Raw genomic sequence first — 18,354 nt, forward strand, 5'->3', positions numbered from 1 at the left:
AGATAAGGGAGATTGCTCGAGGGGGTAAGGTTGATGTATGGAAATGTCACTAATGTGTGCTAATAAAAAAATGTTGAAAAAAGAGACAGTGCACTGGCGCCAGTGTCTCATGCCTGTAATCTTAAGTCAGATGGCTAAGATCTAAGGATTTCAGTTTGAAGTCAGCCCATGCAGGAAAGTCCATGACTCATCAACTAAGCATAAAACAACTGGAAATAAACCTGTGGTTCAAGTGGTAGAACTCTAGCTTTGAGCACAAAAGCTCAGGGCCAATGAGTTCAAGCCAAAAGATAGGCGCACACACACACACACATTTATACTGAACTAGAACATGTGTTAAGCCATAAGGTCGTGCTTCAAAACTAAGACTACTCAATGAGGGATAATACTTATTTTACTCTTTTGTACAGGAACACTGGCACCTGGCCGCTTGAGTTCCTGTTGCACCTTCAGTACTTCCTACCTGTGCCATTCCTGGCCGCTTGAGTTCCTGTTGCACCTTCAGTACTTCCTACCTGTGCCATTCTTTACCTTAATAAAGACAATATGGCTCTGTCCTCACAGGGTAGATAGGACTTAGAACATTCCCTGGGACAACATACGTAGAATGTTTGTTCTAATGACCAAGGATTGGTACTGCATCAGTGTGAAAAATGCTAGCAGGCTGAGTTTCTTCCTTTGAACACAGTTTTATTCATGATGGTGAGACACCTGTAAGGAGAGCGTCAGAATGTACTGCTGATTCAGACCTAATTGTAGCTGTGTGATCTCACTGTCCTACGCCAGGCCAGGTATGAAAGGTATCATCAAAGCACTGATGGGCTTCTCACCATCTGTTGCACAAAATGTTCCAGTAGAAGATTGCTCCATGCTGGCCTATGAGATGCCTAGATGATGTTGTCATTGCAGTAGCACCCTTTCCAACCTTTCTTGGCTCATTATGATATGCAAACTTTTTATTATTGTATCATAGCTCTTAATTCTAAATTCTTTCTTAAAATATTACTACTATTGCATAACATTGCTTCATACCATGAAGATGGATCTCCATTGTCTTTAATGATGAGCTCACTGGACTATTTTGATTGTCAGCCAACCACAGTGGGTATGATTGTCTATGAGAACAGAGCAAACACGCAGTTTGTCTTCCACTCAGTTCTCCTGAGAAGCAAGAGGCAGGTAGGGTTTCTGCAGCATAATGCATACTTAAGATGTTAAATTATCAGTAGGCTGTCTTATTAAAATTGTCAGGTGTGAAGAAACTGTGTGTGTGTGTGTGTGTGTGTGTGTGTGTGTGTGTGTGTGTGTGTGTTTGCGCGCGTGTTGGTCGTGGGGCTTGAACTCAGGGCCTGAACACTGTCCCTGAACTCTCTTTGAACAAGGCTAACACTCTGCCACTTGAGCCACAGCTCTATTTCTGGTTTTGTAGTGATTAATTGGAGATCAAGGTCTCAAAGACTTTCCTGAGATTCTGATCTCTGATGGGCTGCTTCAAACTGTGATCCTCAGATTCCACCTCCTGAGTAGCTACGATTACAGGCCTGAGTGACAACAGCCCAGCTTAAAAAAAAAAAAAAAACCCTAAATTGCAAAAGCCTATCCTGGGTGTGATATGTAGGCCTTTGTGCAAATGATACATTTCTCCCTAAGAAAATAGCATCTTCAACAAATTCAGATCTTAAACTTAAAAAAAAAAACTTAAAAAAAGTTAATAGCTTAGCAAATCTGAAAAGATGTCCTTTCCTGAAATGGATTTAATTCCCTGAATGAAGCCCTCAGGTTGTTGCGCGTGCGTGTGTGTGCGTGTGCGTGTGTGTGTTGGTACTGGTGCTTGAACTCAGGGCCTTATGCTTTTGCCTGGCTTTTTCTGCTCAAGGCTAGTGCTCTACCACCTAGGCCACACCTCCACTTCTGGCTTTTTGCTGGTTAGTTGAAGATATGAGTCTCTTAGATTTGTCTGCTTAGGCTGGCCTTGACTGAGTTCTTTAGATAGCTTCCTCAGTAGCTAAGATCACAGGTGTGAGTTACTAGCTAGGATCACAGGTGTGAGTCACTGGCATTTATTAATTACTGTGGCAATTGACTAAATATGTGCTACCTTTAAAATATTCAAATATATATCATTTGTCTATAAAATATAACCAAGCTATTGATACAATATAAACAAGATATTGATATGTACTGATATACTTACTTAATGTTAAGAATAAATTCCGAAATTTCTAACAGTGGCTTGCTACTTCCCACACTCCTTGTGAAGATACTCTTTGTGTGTGCATATATATATATATATATATATATGCATATATCTATCCATATATATATCCAAACATACAGATGTATGATATATATGCATGTATGCATATGTGCATATACATATATGCACACGTGTATATGCATATATATACTGGTATGTGTGTATATGTGTATATGTGTTTATGTATGTGTGTGCATACACACACACACACACCCATTATTCATATGCTATATAATGACTGTGTATAAGCCAGACACTATAAGGGACCAAAATAAGAGTAGAAGAGATAGTTGGGACCATTGAAAGAAAGTGTTAAAGGAAGAAGTAGGTGATGGAGCTATTTTTAGTCCAGTTAGATCTAGGAGATTCACCTGACTTTGGACAGCAAAACCACATAATCTTATAATCCACTGAGGCCTCCCAAGAGTAAAACAAACACTGGTTTGGCATTTCAGAGTCAGTCTTTGGTAGACTTAAAAGCAGGTTTGAGGTGTCATTTCAGTTTATTTACAAATTGACCGGGTCTGTCATTTATCTGTTGCTCACTGCAAAGAGCTTAAAGATAGAGAATGTGGTCCCAGCCATCCAACTTGAGCAGCAAAGAAGATAAACCTTTTATGTAATCAGAGCCCTGTGTGTTTGTAAAGGTCTCCCAGGATTCATTAATGGCAGTAACAATAGAAAGTAATTCTTCAAAAAAATGTTCTAAAAAAGAGAAAGAAGATGTCTGAAATATCAAAAGGGGCAAAAAACTTATTGTAAATCCTGCAAATAGTTCAGAAACAGGAGGGTCTGTGGAGTTCAGACACCTGCACACCAAGCATTTCAAGCCCATTGTAAAGTAGGCAATGAGGGGTTTTTGCTTTCTAGAGTACTTTCATATTTTCTGTTCCAGACATCCTGTCAGGAAGCATGCTCATGGAACAGGCTTTAGTGTTGTAATTATTTTGAAAGCAAACAGTGTTTGATTATATAAACCTTTGTCTTTTTGTTTGGAAATAAGGCCATTTTCCAGTCAGCTAGATGAAGTCTATCTCTGAGGGCTAGAGGAATTTGGAAGCACCTATTTTAGGGCTCTTGGAGCAAGTGTCTTCCAGACCAGTGTGGAAACAGAAACTAGGTAGCTATTGCCAGCAAAAAAAATAAAACTTGTCAGTCGAAAAATTTGACTCACATAGTGACACAGAGTGTGTTTAGAATATTACAACACACACAGAGGACAAAGAATTTATTACATTTAGCAAGCAGAGCATAGCCATGTTGTTTCATGATTAAAGGCTGTAATGGTCCATTTAGGATGTTTTAGTTAGATTGCCTAAAGTTTTGGATCATGGGTAAGAAAATGAAAGGGTTTAGAGGTGAAGAGGGTACTTACTAAGTGCCTACTAACCAGTTTCTTCATCCGAGATTTCTTTCTATATAGAATCCTCTAAAAACCCCTATGGTTGTAGTTCAGTGAAGCCTAAGAAAAGATGTATTTATTTATGGAAAGAAAAAAGAAAAACAAAATCCAGAAAACCTTCCTGGGTTACTAGTCCTGTCTGCATCTTAAAAATCAATGCTTTATATTTTTCTTTTTATAAGAAGAAGAAATTATTGATGTATTAGGGATCTTTTTTTGCTTTACAGTTGCAAAAATTCTAGGCTTACTATTCAGTCTTAAATATACTTGTACCTTATCTATATAATTTAGCTCAAGGTTTTTGATGTTCTGTTTAGTGGTTGACAATTATAGTTACATAGTGTCTTTCACTATGTGAAAATGGACCAACTCTCAAACTCACTAGTTGTGATTATATAATTTGGCCTCTCTAGGAGGCGTGTCTGCATAGATAGCTAGATTTCAGAAGTTGGAAAATCACAAGTATTTCTTCTTTTGTTAGGGTTGGTTCTAGATAGCAAATAAACCATTAAATGCATATAGTTTACTGCCTCAAACCTTCATATACTCTTTATTTTCTTGGGAAAATCATATTATCTCTAGCCTTCCCTGTACCCATCCACGAAATTGTTTATCTTAGTTTCTTCTGATTGAGACAGTGGGGTTGCTTCATGACAACATGGAAGGATTTTTAAATTTAATTTCCCATCAGTACTCCCTGTACCATTTATTGTTGAGATTAGCAGACTGCTTAGCTCTCATAATGATGAAAAGGATTTGTTTGATACTGCTTTTATACTTACCAGTATTGGACTCTTAGTGAGAAATCATTAGTAAAAATGAAGGGGGATTTAATAGATCTAGTATATGTCCTAACCTCAATTATATGAACATTATTTTAAGAGCATTACAGGATTGGAAAATCATCTTAGTAGATAGTATCCATCCTACTCAGTAAAGATTATGATCGTTGACATGTGAACTTTTGGCTTTGAATAACATGCTTTCAAATCTTAGCATCTTGACAGGACTGTGGGGTAGGATGACCTTTAATAGTCAAAGGCTTTAGGAGTAAAAAGTGAAGTGTCCAGGCAAAGAAACTCTGCCTCAAGACTGTAACAGTGAAATCCTGCCTAGAAGCTAGGTATGGTAAAAGAAAAAAAGCAAAAAGAAGGAATAAAAGAAAAAAAAAAAACTACAAAAATTTCCAGCCTGTTGACTTGACCTACAAATTTCATTTATTACGTAAAACAAATCTCTTGCTGGGTGCTAGTGACTCACGCCTGTAATCCTAGCTACTCAGGAGGTTGAGATCTGAAGGTTCAAAGCCAGCCAAGGCAAGAAAGTCCATGACACTCTTTACTTCTAGTTAGCAACCCTCCCCCTCCCCACACCCCTCTCCCCCTCAAAATAGCCAGATGTAGAGCTATGGCTCAAGTGGTAGAACACCAGCCTTGAGCAGATAAAGCTCAGGGACAGTGCCTATATCCTGAGTTCAAGCCCAACTGGCAACAACAACAAAAAGTCTGTGTTAGTATGTGTGTTTGTGTGTGTCTCTCTCTGTGTTTCTCTCTGTACTCCTCCCTCCTTGTTGTCTGAGCCATGATTGACACACTGGCCCTCAGAAAAATGAAGCTTTCCGGGGTTCATGCACATCACTTAAAATGATTTCCCAAGATAGAATTTTTAATTTAAATTTTAACTGAATTTTATGATAAGGAAAGAACATATTAAACAAAAATCTCTTCATAGTTGTTGGTTTAGTTTTAGGGAGTTTTGGTAGGAAAAATCAATTTAGAACAGCATGAAAGTGGATCTCAGTTCTTTCTGAAATGAATTGTTAAGTACATGTCTCTCAGCTCATCTGATTGTTGGCTCTGTCTAACAGGATGATCGTGGTCCTTAGGATGTTCACAAAGTAATTAACTAAACTGCTTTGATGTTAATTGCTTTTTTATGGGTAAACTTTTTTCAGCTCATCTCTTAAATCACAGAGCCACAGTCATATACCCATAAGTTGTCCCATTGAGAGAAAGTGTAAATCTTGTGTTTTCTCAGTAGGTTTCATAAAAAAGGTTGGTAGTTGAGGGGGGGAAATCTCCCAAGCTACAGCGGCAGAAATCAAGAACACTGTGACTTCCTTCTAACCAGAAGACACTGGAAAGTTCCATCGTTACTATTAAATTGCCAAAGTCTCTGGAACCTTTAGTAGAGTGATTAAAACAATACAACTGAGGTTCAAGGGGAAAGGTTTATCTGTGTTTTGGATTTATTTCCCCCCTCTTTTTTTTCTTCCTCTTCCTGAGTGTTTTCCTTCGCAGATAGAACTGAATTACCATTCCATCAAATCATGGAATCACAGGATCTGAAGAGGCTGAGGAGATCTTAAAATCTAGCCTCTGTACAGGGCACTAATCTGAGATCAGTACCCTGGATCATTTTGAACCTGGTACTACTCTGTTCATCTCTCTGCTTTAGGGCTCTGTGTGTGTGTGTGTGTGTGTGTGTGTGTGTGTGTGTGTGTGTGTGTGTGTGTGTGTGTGTGTGTGTGTGTGTGTGTGTGTGTGTGTGTGTGTGTGTGTGTGCATGCGTGTGTGTGTGAGTGTGTGTGTGCGCTCTGTTCATCTCTCTGCTTTAGGGTGTGTGTGTACGTTACATACGCATGGGCATGGTGAGCCACCACTCCACTTCTGGCTTTTTTTTTTTGTAGGTCATGGGGTTTGAACTCTGGGCCTGGGCACTGAGCTCTTCGGCTCAAGGCTAGCACTCTACCACTTGAGCAACAGTGCCACTTCTGGTTTTCTGAGTGTTTTATTGGAGATAAGAGTCTCATGGACTTTCCTGCCTGGTCTGGCTTTGAACCTTGATCCTCAGATCTCAGCCTCCTGAGTAGCTAAGATTACAGGCTTGAGCCACCAGGCCTGGTTACTTCTGGCTTTTTGATGGTTAATTGGCAATGGAGTCTCATAGACTTTCCTGCAAGGGATGGCTTCAAATTGTAATCCTCAAATCTCAGCCTCCTGAACAGCAAGGATTACAGACATGAACCACCTGCACCGGGATCCACTTTGTTTTATTACAGATGTAAAAACCTTGTATAAATCTCTAAGAACACTAACCACCTTCCATTTTCACTGCCCGTTTCACCTTTCAGCCAGCAGGAGCTTAGTATCCATGCCCAACCTTCTGAAATACATCTACACATTGTTTGTTAGAAAACAAACATGACTGATTCTCATATTTCAATTTCTTCCATCTGTCCCCATGGTCACCATCTGAGATCCCTTTTCCTGTCTAGGACTAAGTTGTTAAGTAACTGGCTTCTCTGTCTCAAGTATCTCCTCCTCCTTTCCAGGCTGTTCTGGCCAGTCTGGATCTCGCCCTTCAGTGGCTCCCATTGCCTTGGTTTGATAGAAGAACATCAGTTTCCCTGCTTCCTCTCTAACATTACCTTCCCAAGCCCTTATCTTATCTGGCATCTTTTAATAGGATTTCACCACTTCTAAAGCAAAACAAGAAACTGTTGCTTCTTAATTTATCTTTATTGTGGTGTATCTCAACAGTAAAACTAAATGCTCACAAACTATTGTTGAGTTACATAACTTTTAGAAGCACAGGTCAGGCTTTTGTGGGACGCTTGAGCCCAACAACTGATTTCTTTGTCTTGTTTGGAGTCTGTAAAATTGAATTTCTAGCCAAAAAAAAAGGCATCACTCTAAGAGGAGAGGATCTTTTAGACACATCTTAACGTTGTCAAAGAATACAGAAGTCCATGTCAGGGGGCTGGGAACATGGCTTAGTGCTAGAGTGCTTGCCTAGCATGCATGAAGAAGCCCTGAGTTCCATTGCTTAGTACCACATAAACAAAAAAAGCCAGAAGTGACTCTGTGGCTAAAGTGGTAGAGTGTCAGCCTTGAGCAAAAGCAGCTTAGTTCAAGCCCCAAAACTCCAAAAAAAAAAGTCCATGTTATATACATTAATAAGGTATTGTCAATGAGAATTATCAACAAGAGGGCTGAGAAGATTCTAACATGTGCTACCAGGTTAAAATGCATTGTGACTCTCTCTCTCTCTCTCTCTCTCTCTCTCTCTCTCTCTCTCTCTCTCTCTCTCTCTCTTTCTCTCTCTCTCTTTCTCTCTCTCTCTTTCTTGAACTGGTAATAGGGGGTTAAACTCAGGTCTTGGGCACTATCCCCTTTTTTATTCTTCACAAAGCTGGCATTCTACCACTTGAGTCACAGCTCTACTTTCAGCTTTTTGATGGTTTATTGGAGGTAAGAATCACACATACTTTTCTCCTCACATTGGCTTTGAACCACAATTCTCCGATCTCAGCCTCCTGAATAGGATTACAGGCATTACAGGATCGTAGCACACGTGCTGGCTCCCAGCTTGAATGTGGCATTTCATAACGTCCACAACTTACCTCATGAAGCTTAACATTTAGGAAAAGATTTTATAAAAGTTTGTGTCCATACCTGACAGGCATATAAACAAACCCCTGGAGTTAATCATTTGTTTATGACAGAGCAGACATGGGAAAATGTACTCATTGGTCTTGTGAAATGCTTGATATGTGGCGCAGATTTATAGGAAAGTTATAAAAGGCACTGCAGGGACCTGGTACTTCTTGGCTGTTGGGCTTGGCCGCTACTCATGTTTTGCTTATAAGCCTGTTAATAAAAGGTGGCCAAATAAAGAAGATGAAAGCAAACCTGCCTTTTCATTTCCCTTTCAAAGGGTCAGTGTAGTTTCTTTGTGCCTCTTGGATGCTGTGCTTAATGCTGTAAGATGGCAGTCAGTTGTGTGCTGATTGCCACAGAAGCCATCAGTAAGTGGCATCATCCTCGGAAACTGAGGGAGCCCTTTAACTTCAAGAATGGAAATGGCTAAGAACCAGCTGGGACCCTTTGTTCCTTGGGAGTGGCAAGATTCCACATCAGCCTGCACTGGCTTTGTCATTTTTCACATCATTGGAGGTTTTTAAGTTGTAACAGCATGTGAATTTCCTTTTTTTGTTGTTTTGTTGTTTTCTTGAAACAGGGTCTTGCAGTACAACCCCATCCGCACCCAAACTCAGAGCCTGCCTCAGCCTCCAAAATGCTACGTTTTTAAGCATGCACCGCCATGCCTGGCTTCAAATGTGATTTTATTCTAAAGCTTCTGGCAAATTGCAGCCTATGTAAAGGAGACAAATCAAGTATTTAAAAGATTATTGAAATCCAGTAGCTTTGAAGAATTAATCACCTTCTCTAATGTGGAAATGAATTTTGACATTTCTGGATACTTCTGGGGGAAAAAAGTAACTTACACATGTATAGAACTTGTAATTTACCAGTGAGGGTCACTCAGTCCTGCAGCAATAATTTCTGTTTTTATCTACAGTCCTTGAATAGTGCAAATCAAGCTTTCTTCCTTTTCAATGTGCTTTTGTGAAGCTCACAGGCTATTAGAGAGGAAAATTGTAGGTGTGTATCTCACTGGCTAGGCAGATTTCTTGGATTCACTCATGGGCTTTGCAATTTTCTAATTTCATGGTCACAAAATAAAAGAGAGTAAATGTAAACAGAAGTCTAACTGGGCATAGGCATGTACCTATATGTGTTTTATGTATGACATTGTGACAGCCAGGTCCAAGTCATCAGCTTGCTTCTGAATATCAGCACGTCTATTTTGTGTTGCCTTCCTCAAGGTTGGAGCTAGACAGAGGGGCCAGCCAGCCAGTGTAGGAGGACAAAGAGACATAAATTCTTTGTGGACTAAGGAGCTGAGGACAGCACTTGGCTCAAGGCCTATTAAACTATTATTCACACTAGCTAACTGGTACCATTTTTACATTTGACCCTGAACACATTTTACTATTATGTTACAAACTCTTTTTCTTCAACTTAAAACCAGTCTAGTTACAGAATCAGCCCTTTTACACTAGTGTTCACTCCAGGTTTATATATCATTTATTAGTTTAACAACTTGAAACAATTGTAAAACCTTACTGCCTGTTGGAGATACATGCCCATTTACCATGGGGACTGAGTTAAGATTCTCTGGCTTCAGGGGACATGCAAAATGTGACATACCACATCTGAAGATGGCTGTTAGTGCTGGGGAGAGTTTAGGAATTTGGGAATATTAGGATTCAAGGTCTATTCCCCATTCCCGTATTTGTCTTTGTGTTGAATCAGAGTTTTAAAAGTAAAGAGCAGGAGGAAGATGGTAGTTGCTCTAAGTCCCACCAGAGATCAAGCCACAATGCTTTTGGAATTGTGTCAGAGCAAACTCCTATATCCACGAAAGATTCAGCATTTAAAAAACAAATCTCTAATGTACTTAAGAGAAAAATGTACACTTTGCTACTAGGGAAAGAAGCCATTATTGACACTATTCGATGTTGAGTTGTTTGCTTCGCTGTGACTGGCCACAGCTGTGCCTGTGACATAGTGAGCTGATGTCAGAGTCAGGATTCAGAAGTCAACAAAAGCATCTTGATTTCAGAGCAAGTGGCTAAGTTGAATCTTGACTCCGTGACCTCCTAGCTGGCCGTTTGACCTTAACCTCTGCACCTGCTTCCTGTTGTCAGGTTGATGTCAGCTCTTCTGAGCTGCAGTGAGTGACTAACAATGGTAAGATTTGCGGTGAGACTGGCCTGGGTCTGAAAAAGGGCAGGGTGTTCCCCAGCAATGAGTAATTATTCTGTCCTGGGACTCAGTCTCACATTGGAAGTTACTGGAAGTAACTTTTGGTCTCCTTTGGTCAGGTCCTCATTTCTTCCAGTAAACAATAACTTGTCTGAAAATGAATACGAACAAACAACTCCTTTTAGGTGATTTTTATGCGTTAATACAAATCAGGACCCTTCAGGGTGGAGAGAACAGCCATCCTTGTTGGAGAAGTGAATAGAAAAGGAAGACTATTAATAATTGATGGAAACCATTCCTGGTGCAGAAGGACTTAGCTCTGGTCTTCTGTGAGGTCCTCTGCTCTTGCTCCCCCTGTCCTTGTACCTTGATTCCTCTGGGCATCTGTAACACAGAGTGTAATCTATGATGGGACCATTGCCTTTGACTTTTGGAGGAGACCTGATTTTGATTGAAAGACAAAAAAAATCTATCCTTTCCCTTAGTTTGACACTTGGTATTTGTAGTAAGCACTTCTTTTTTGTATACATGAATCACAAGCAGCCTAAAAATTGAGCATTTTAAAGGGAGAAAGACTATTTCAGAAGAAAAGAGTGATTGTGTGATGTATCTTTTGGAGAAACCAGTCCAATAAAGAACTGAAATTGGGTCAAGTGTTGAGAATTGCTCTCTACCACTGGGGGCGAGGCACTGTGGATTTGGGGGAGTGTCCCGGATATAATCAAGGAGACTTTTCCTCCCTTACGGGCTTTTCATCTCTCACTTCTGACCTTCGACTGGATTTGCAGAGCGAGTGTTCTGTATAGCTGTCTCCAGTGGGAGCAGCTGTGTGTCCTTGCCTGTCTCTGTTCATTCACTGCCAGGACTTGGTAGTCCTCAGGAGAGGTGCTGTCAGAGCTGTGCATATACAGGTTTTAGGGTGGTAAGCATGTCTGGAGAGTGAGCTGGGGGAGGGGGAAGAGGGGAGTATCAGCCTAGTCTCCATTCATCCAGGAGCTTGCAAACCTTGTTAACCCGGCCTTGCCTTGTGCCCCTCTGCCCTTGCTAAGGAGTCTCTGCTGCTTGTGATAGCCAAACTCTTTCTCCTCCTCCCATCCTGCCTCTCCACCGCTGAGAGGAAGAGGGAGCTGCCCAGTGGCCTTCGCTGTAACCAACCCTCTGCTGGTGAGTTCCTAGGACATAGCATCCCGTGGGCAGCAGGCAGCGGGCGATGGAGCCGCTCCCAGCCCTCCTTGATTAGGGTACGTGAGGGTTGTCAGGGCAACTGTTCACGGCAGGAAGCACTGGGTCGACTTTCCCCCTTCTCTTCTGTGTCCTGAATATTTTACTGTGCAGTAGCAGAAGATTGGGAAAAGTGTGCTGCTGTAGGAAGGAGAAGCTGGGATCTGATTGAACAGGTTAGACAGTGGCTGGAGGCACCGGAGGCTCTTCTGGAGTGTGTATGTGTGTGTGTGTGTGTGTGTATGTGTGTGTGCTGGCACTCACCAGCTCGTGTGCCTGGGGCGGGGGTAAGTGGGAGGGGGCTGCTGCTAGGTGAGGGGGAGCTGCAGGACTGGACCTCAGTTGCCAAGTGGCTGGTAGTATCTGTCAGCTGTTTGCACATTGTTTACCCATAGGGGATCTATTACAAGTGCTCCAATGAGCCAGCAGCTTAAGAACTAGCAGCTTCCTGGGAGCTGCAATTACATAAGCATATATTTTTAATATAATAATTACAAAAACAAGTAGCAGCGGTATGCCTGGATCAGCTACAGCTCTCCGACAAGAGAGACTGAAGAAGACCAATGCAAGGCCGGTTCCCCTTGGGTTATTCACCATTAATGAGGAAGATGAACAGCAAAAGAATGGAAATTCCAGAAGACCGAAAGGTATGCATTTAGCCCTACCCTTTGATCGGAGCTGGCTCTAACCCTCTTTCCCCGCACCGCTAATAGCACCAAACTGTGTAGTAGTAGTGCCTGCCCTCTGGAAAGAGTGACCTCCTATCACAGCCTGCTGCTGGTGATTTCACACCCTCTGGGGCTGAGGAATGCATGAATGGGAATCGGTTTTTGCAGATCTGCTAGATTTCAGGTCAGCTACTTTTTGAGCCAGATTGTTTTCTTGCCCTTAGAGGTCTTACAATTTTTACACATTCACTGGATCCAGTTCCAGTGGCTGTCTTCATCAAGTGGAGGAAATTTGAGTTGTAAGGTTTTACAGGAATATCACCTGTCCACCTTCTCAGCCTTAGCTGTGTCAGATGATTTGAGTTCACTTTAATGAGTTGAGTTTCTTCTGAACGGGGTGGGTTAGATAAGAAGGCAGGAGGGCAGTCTCAACGGGCAGAGGGAGAGGATGCTGCTGGACTCCTATACTAAAATGCTGAGAGTAAGGGAAACCTTGAAGGCAACACCGAGGGCAGAGCCGGGAGCAGGGAAGGTTTTTGTTGTTGTTGTTGTTTTGGTTTGGTTTGGTTTTTTTTACTCTGACAATAACTCCACTGCTAAACACTTGCCTAAGCTGTTGAAATGCGCCGTGTTCTGAAAACAGAAGTCTCAGTCTTGTGTTGTTCTCTCCTAACAGTGAAATGTAGCAGCAGCTGGCCAGGCACTGCTTTCTCCCTACCATCGTCTCGGACTCATTCTCCTAGGGCTGTTATTATCAGTCAGCAATGGCAACCTCATGCATTTTTGAAGAAGGGCTTTCAGGCTTCCATGCTAAGTTTTCCAGCATCCTTGTTCTTGCAGCCCTCTCCCCCCAAAATACATGAGCAGATGGTTTTGTCAGTTTTTAATGTGCTGATTAAATTTTAGCTTGTGTTTCAACGATCAATTATTTGATAGGGACATATCAAATTTTCCTGAACATGGCACAGGGCCTTAGCATGAGGAAGTAGTAACTTAATGATAGAATGAGTGTATATTTTTAAATACAGCATTGCTTCATCCTGGATCTTGACTGCATCTTGGTTTGCTTTGATTATATGTAATTGAAATGGTTTACTTTAAATCTAAAAATACATTTTTAACTTCATTTTTAAAATGCAAGGAGATGCCGGGCGCTGGTGGCTCACGCCTGTAATCCTAGCTACTCAGGAGGCTGAGATCTGAGGATCACGGTTCAAAGCCAGCCCGGGCAGGAGAGACCGTGAGACTCCTATCTCCAATAAACCACCAGAAAACCGGAAGTGGCGCTGTAGCTCAAGTGGTAGAGCGCTCGCCTTGAGCTGAAGAGCTGAGGGACAGCGCCCAGGCCCAGAGTTCAAGCCCCACGGCCGACAAAAAAAAAAAAAAAAAAAAATGCAAGGAGCTTCTTGCAAGTGAGACTCTTCCTCTTCCTGCTGTAGCTGACATTTATTTACTGTCAGAGATGGCTTCTGAGGGCCATTGATTCTACCAAAGGAAGGTGACTTCTTATGTATTTACCCATGAATTAGATAATTCTACCAGAGTCTGTTGTTCCTGATGAAAACTCAGTGCATTAAATTGTTAGTAGCAAATCATTTAGCCTCCGAGGAGTTGGTAACTTTTAAAAATCAGTGCAGATTTGTTGAGGTGGCCCCACAGGGTATTTTTAGAAACCTTCTTGATTTGTGGTTCTTTTTCCTGGGTGTTCTGAATGATAATTTTGGATAGCCATCCAATTTGTTTATAGAGTTTGTTGAATTCCTGTTTCTCATTTTTTAATTTGGTTTTGTTTCCTTATACCTGTTTAGTATTCGAAAGAAAAGGGAATCAAGGTGCTCCTAAAAAATCTGTGTTTTGGCTATTCCACCAAGAGTCTTAAATTGAGGAGTTTCTGACTCCCTACCATTTTCCCAGCCCACATCATAACAATCCCCAAACAAGACAAAAAACTTAAGAAACGAAGATGGGGGAGAGGGAATCTGTGCTACTTAGGATCTACACAGTTTTTGTAGTCTCTAATTTATGACACATTCAACAAAGTCTGCAGGTAGACAATCCTGAGTATCTATAATTAAGCTTGATGATAAAGCTACTTGGGCTTTAATTCTGAATTCTACAAGACTGTTTGAACAATGGAACTACTCACTTTCTAACCCAGCTCGGTTTCCTAGAGAAAAGATAGTAATGTCATAAATCTGCAATGTCCATTATAATACCCATTAGCCACAAGGGCTACACAGCCCTTGAGATGGAGCAAGTATAACTGAAGGTGTGATTTTTTTTTTTTAATTTTTAGCTGATTTCCACTTAAATTGTCACATGTGGCTACCTTCCTGGAACATAGTTCTAGTTTGTAGGACTGATGTGAATTTGTGTCTTCACTGCTGCCTGGTGAGTGTGGTTACTACGAGAAGCATCCTGAAGCACATAGCCTGCCTTTGTGGACATTTTTCATTTTTCCTTTTCCACTTAAGTATTATTGCATTGTTCTGAGTGTTATTCCTTACCAGTCACTGTTTGCCTGTATGGTCTTTTGCAACATTTAATGGGCTCCTATTTCCAAAGCATCCTAGCTTGATGACATGTGGCTTATCTTTTTCATGTGACTATTAGGTTTGTTTTCTTTTCTACCCATTCTATGGCCTGATCAACTAACCATGTCAAAGCTTGGTGTCCATGTGTTTGCATGTTTAGTATCTTTTTCTGTCATTACCCTCTAAATTCTATTGTTACTGTCCAAAATGAATAAGCTGAGTGTTTCAGCTAAGGAGGATTCCCCAGAGTAAATGGTGAGTACCATCTTTCCAGGTACTAATAACTGCCGAGTGTCTGTCACCATACTCAATAGGAATGGACTTCACATAGCCCTCAGAGTTATGTGAGACAGGAATTTGGCTAGCTAGTAAACCAGATACATTCTTGAAGGAGTGCTTACCTATCCCCTTCCCCAAAGTAATCAATTCAGTGAGTGTTTTACGTGCCTTACAGTTATTAACATGTAGTATTTAAATAATAACAAGGAGTGATCTAGACTTCTGCTATGTCCCTGACATTGAGTCTTGAGCATCTTTATAATGCTGACCTGGGGCCTGCCTGGATGACACTGTTAAAGTACTGTAGTAACTAACTGCCCTAACATAGATTTCAAGACAAACCTGGTTTAGGATTTTGTGGAGCACAGTGTGGTTATTAAAATAGTAAACCAGGGCTGGGAAGGTGGCTCAGTGGTAGAGCGCTTGCCTTGCATGCATGAGGCCCTGGGTTCAATTCCTCAGCACCACATAAGCAGGGGGGAAAAAAAGCCAGAAGTGGCGCTGTGGCTCACGTGGTAGAGCACTAGCCTTGAGCTGAAGAGCTGAGGGACAGCACCCAGGCCCAGAGTTCAGGCCCCATGACCAGACCCCCTCCCCCCCAAAAAAAAAATAGTAAACCATTTTCTCCTTAAACTAAGATTTATTAGCTGTTCCTTCAGTGACATTACTTTGTTGGGGCATTGTGCGAGATGCAAAGATAAGTGATAGGGTTTTGTTTTCAGAAGTGTTAACCGCCTAGTGGAGAAAGACAAGCATGTACAAATAATGCAGGAATATACACTGAAGTGAGGGGCAAGAGGAGGAGAGGCTGGGGTGGCAGACATGCCAAATATGTGCCAGTGAGTTAGATGTTAGCCTCTATTTACTGGAGTAGGATTAAGGAATATAGACTCCCATCCCACCCCATCAAACATCTGGCTATGTTAGAAGCTCACACAAGACCTAAGGCAGAAGCCTAGGTTGACGGATGGGGAAGTTGCTTTAAACAGATCTAGAAGCTAGACATCTACATTGCTTTTGTACAAATTCTCACTTCTGGAGGCTCCATGTTCATGAGAATATGATCATCACAGAGTATATTTTATAACTTCTCCTTTGTAATGGCCTCTGGACCCATTAGTGAACCAGCCAGAGCAACTGTCTTCATTGAGTTTACTCTCCTGTTTTGTATGAATGCATCTGTATTTATGCATGTATATTTGTATGCGTAAGTATGCATGTATAAACATATGTGTATTCATATATATTATAGTGTGTATATATGTATAAAAGCTGGCTGATATCCACGACTAAATTTGCTTATGGGACTTAACTATAAATGACTTGATTTTATAAACATTACTGCCCTCAGAAGATGATAGGTGACCCCATACTGGACAAACCATGGCCTTTCTGCCTTTAGTCTTCCTCTTTCCATCATCTTGACGGTATGCTACTAGACCTCTTTGTCATAGGACGATCTGCCAGCTCACTTGTCTTTGGACAGTTCTGAAGATTGCCTTACTTGGAACAAGGTTTCCACTGGCCATCCTCAAGCCATATTTGGTCTAGAGATATGTTTATTTTCCCTTTGCAGTTTTTTTTTTTTTTAAATAAGCCAACTTTATTTTTTCCTACCAGTCCTGGGGCTTGAACTCAGGGCCTGGGCTCTGAGTTCAGAAGCCCTGAGCTTCTTTTGCTCAAAGCTAGTACTCTACCACTTGAGCCACAGCACCATTTCCGGCCTTTTCTGTTTATGTGGTACTGTGGAATCGAACCCAGGGCTTCATGCTTGCTAGGCAAGCATTCTACCACTATGCTACCTTCCCAGCCCCTAAGCCAACATTTAGAAATGGAAAAATTGTTTGTCACATCTAGATTTTAGCTGCACTTGCAAAATAGGAAGACGTGCCCAACCCTGTCCTTTGCTTCTTCACAGCTGCAGTTAGCTGGAGCTGAGTAGCAGCTGTCACTACTTGGGGGGCGGGGGGGAGGGTTGTCATACAGACACTGGCCTTCATCAGTTGAGCACCATTACTGTGGTCATTTGCTGCTGTAACCTCTGACTCAGAAAGTAAGTCCTGGCTCCTTGGGACTGCTCCATGATCTGGTCTCCTCTCTCTTCATTCTTTTTCTGTTATTCTTTGACTTCTGTGTAACACTAGCACCAAAATGTTTATTTTTCCCTGACACCACTCTCCCTTACATTCTTCCTTGGCCTACTATCCTCTTCCTTGCCTGGATAACTGACTCATTGTTTAAAGTCATCTTAGGTATTCTCCGTATTCCCAGGGTGTCATCTCTAGGAAACTTATTTCTACTCCTAGCCTTCCTTTCCTGCCAGTCCCTTGTGTAACTCCTTAGAACCCTGAATCCTGTACAATTCCAGCCTCAAACTTAACCTTGTCTGCACACAGCTAGCCCTTCTCTAGACTAGAATTCCAAAAGTCTTTCCCTCTGTTCCTTAAAAGGACACCGGATTGATTGATCAATCTATAATCAATTTCTCTCTCTCTCTCTCTCTCCCCCTTTCTCTCCCCTCTCTCCCCCACAATCTATCTTCCTCTCCTCTCCTCCCCTCCCCTCCCCTTCTGTCCCTTCTCCCATTCTTCCCTCTCCTTTCTTTCCTTTGTGTTGGTCTTGGGTCTTGAACTCAAGGTTTAGGCCCTGTCCCAGAGCTGTTTTGCCCAACCTAGCACTCTAACATTACTATTTTTATTTACCATGGACTCAGACTTGCAGTTTAAATGCTTAAATACTTCTTGAACCACTAAGGAAAAGTACAAAAAGCTGAGATGGGAGCTGGTAGCCCACATCAATAATCCTGGTCACTCAGGAGACTAACATCTTAGGATTTCAGATTGGTTTTAAAATTTAATAAATCTTTAATTGTAAAAAAGGCTTTTAATTCAACATGTCAGTTTATAATAATCAACGTCACCCCTTCCATTCTTCTCCCCCTTTACTCTCAACCATACCTGTACCCTGAAGTACATCTGGTTCCATTTTCACATATGTACATTGAAAATTATAACTGTGTTCACCCACCCTTTGTCTCTCCATCTCTCTTTATGATCCTTTACTCTCCCTTTCCCCCAACAAAACATGCTTCACCTTCCTGGTATTCATTTTGTCTAGTATAGACAGTCTAAGAAATGTTGTTTGTATTAGGCTTTTCCTTCCAAGGTAACTGTTTGGAAGTGTAGCTGGGAGTAAGGATGGGGAAGTATCTGGTATGTTAATCATATTACTCTTTATCCACTGTACTTTATTTATAGCATAGTATCTCCAGGATTTTACTCCATTGTGTTGATTTCTGTTATACTACTCATCATTTTGCTTTGGTAGAAAAATGAAAGGGCATATTTATAACCGTTGAGTTACTTTACATCTATCAAAG

At 41.4% G+C, this 18,354-nt stretch overlaps 1 protein-coding gene across 4 annotated transcripts in view; it reads left to right on the forward strand.

The window, feature by feature from the left end:
- Map7 (microtubule associated protein 7) overlaps positions 1-18,354 on the forward strand; it is a 139,591-nt gene that overhangs the window by 7,210 nt on the left and 114,027 nt on the right. For 3 of the 4 annotated variants that reach the window (XM_070010631.1, XM_070010632.1, XM_070010635.1), the window contains exon 1: positions 11,834-12,141. The exons of the other annotated variant lie outside the window; for it this stretch is intronic. In XM_070010631.1, coding sequence (XP_069866732.1) covers positions 12,009-12,141 — 133 coding nt within the window. In that variant the 5' untranslated portion in view covers positions 11,834-12,008. Of the gene's footprint in view, positions 1-11,833; positions 12,142-18,354 lie in introns of those variants that run through there. 4 annotated transcript variants of the gene reach the window in all.

This window comes from Dipodomys merriami, unplaced genomic scaffold (assembly GCF_024711535.1).
Source record: "Dipodomys merriami isolate MVZ:Mamm:240054 unplaced genomic scaffold, mDipMer1.0.p SCAF_8, whole genome shotgun sequence".
Taxonomy (NCBI): domain Eukaryota; kingdom Metazoa; phylum Chordata; class Mammalia; order Rodentia; family Heteromyidae; genus Dipodomys; species Dipodomys merriami.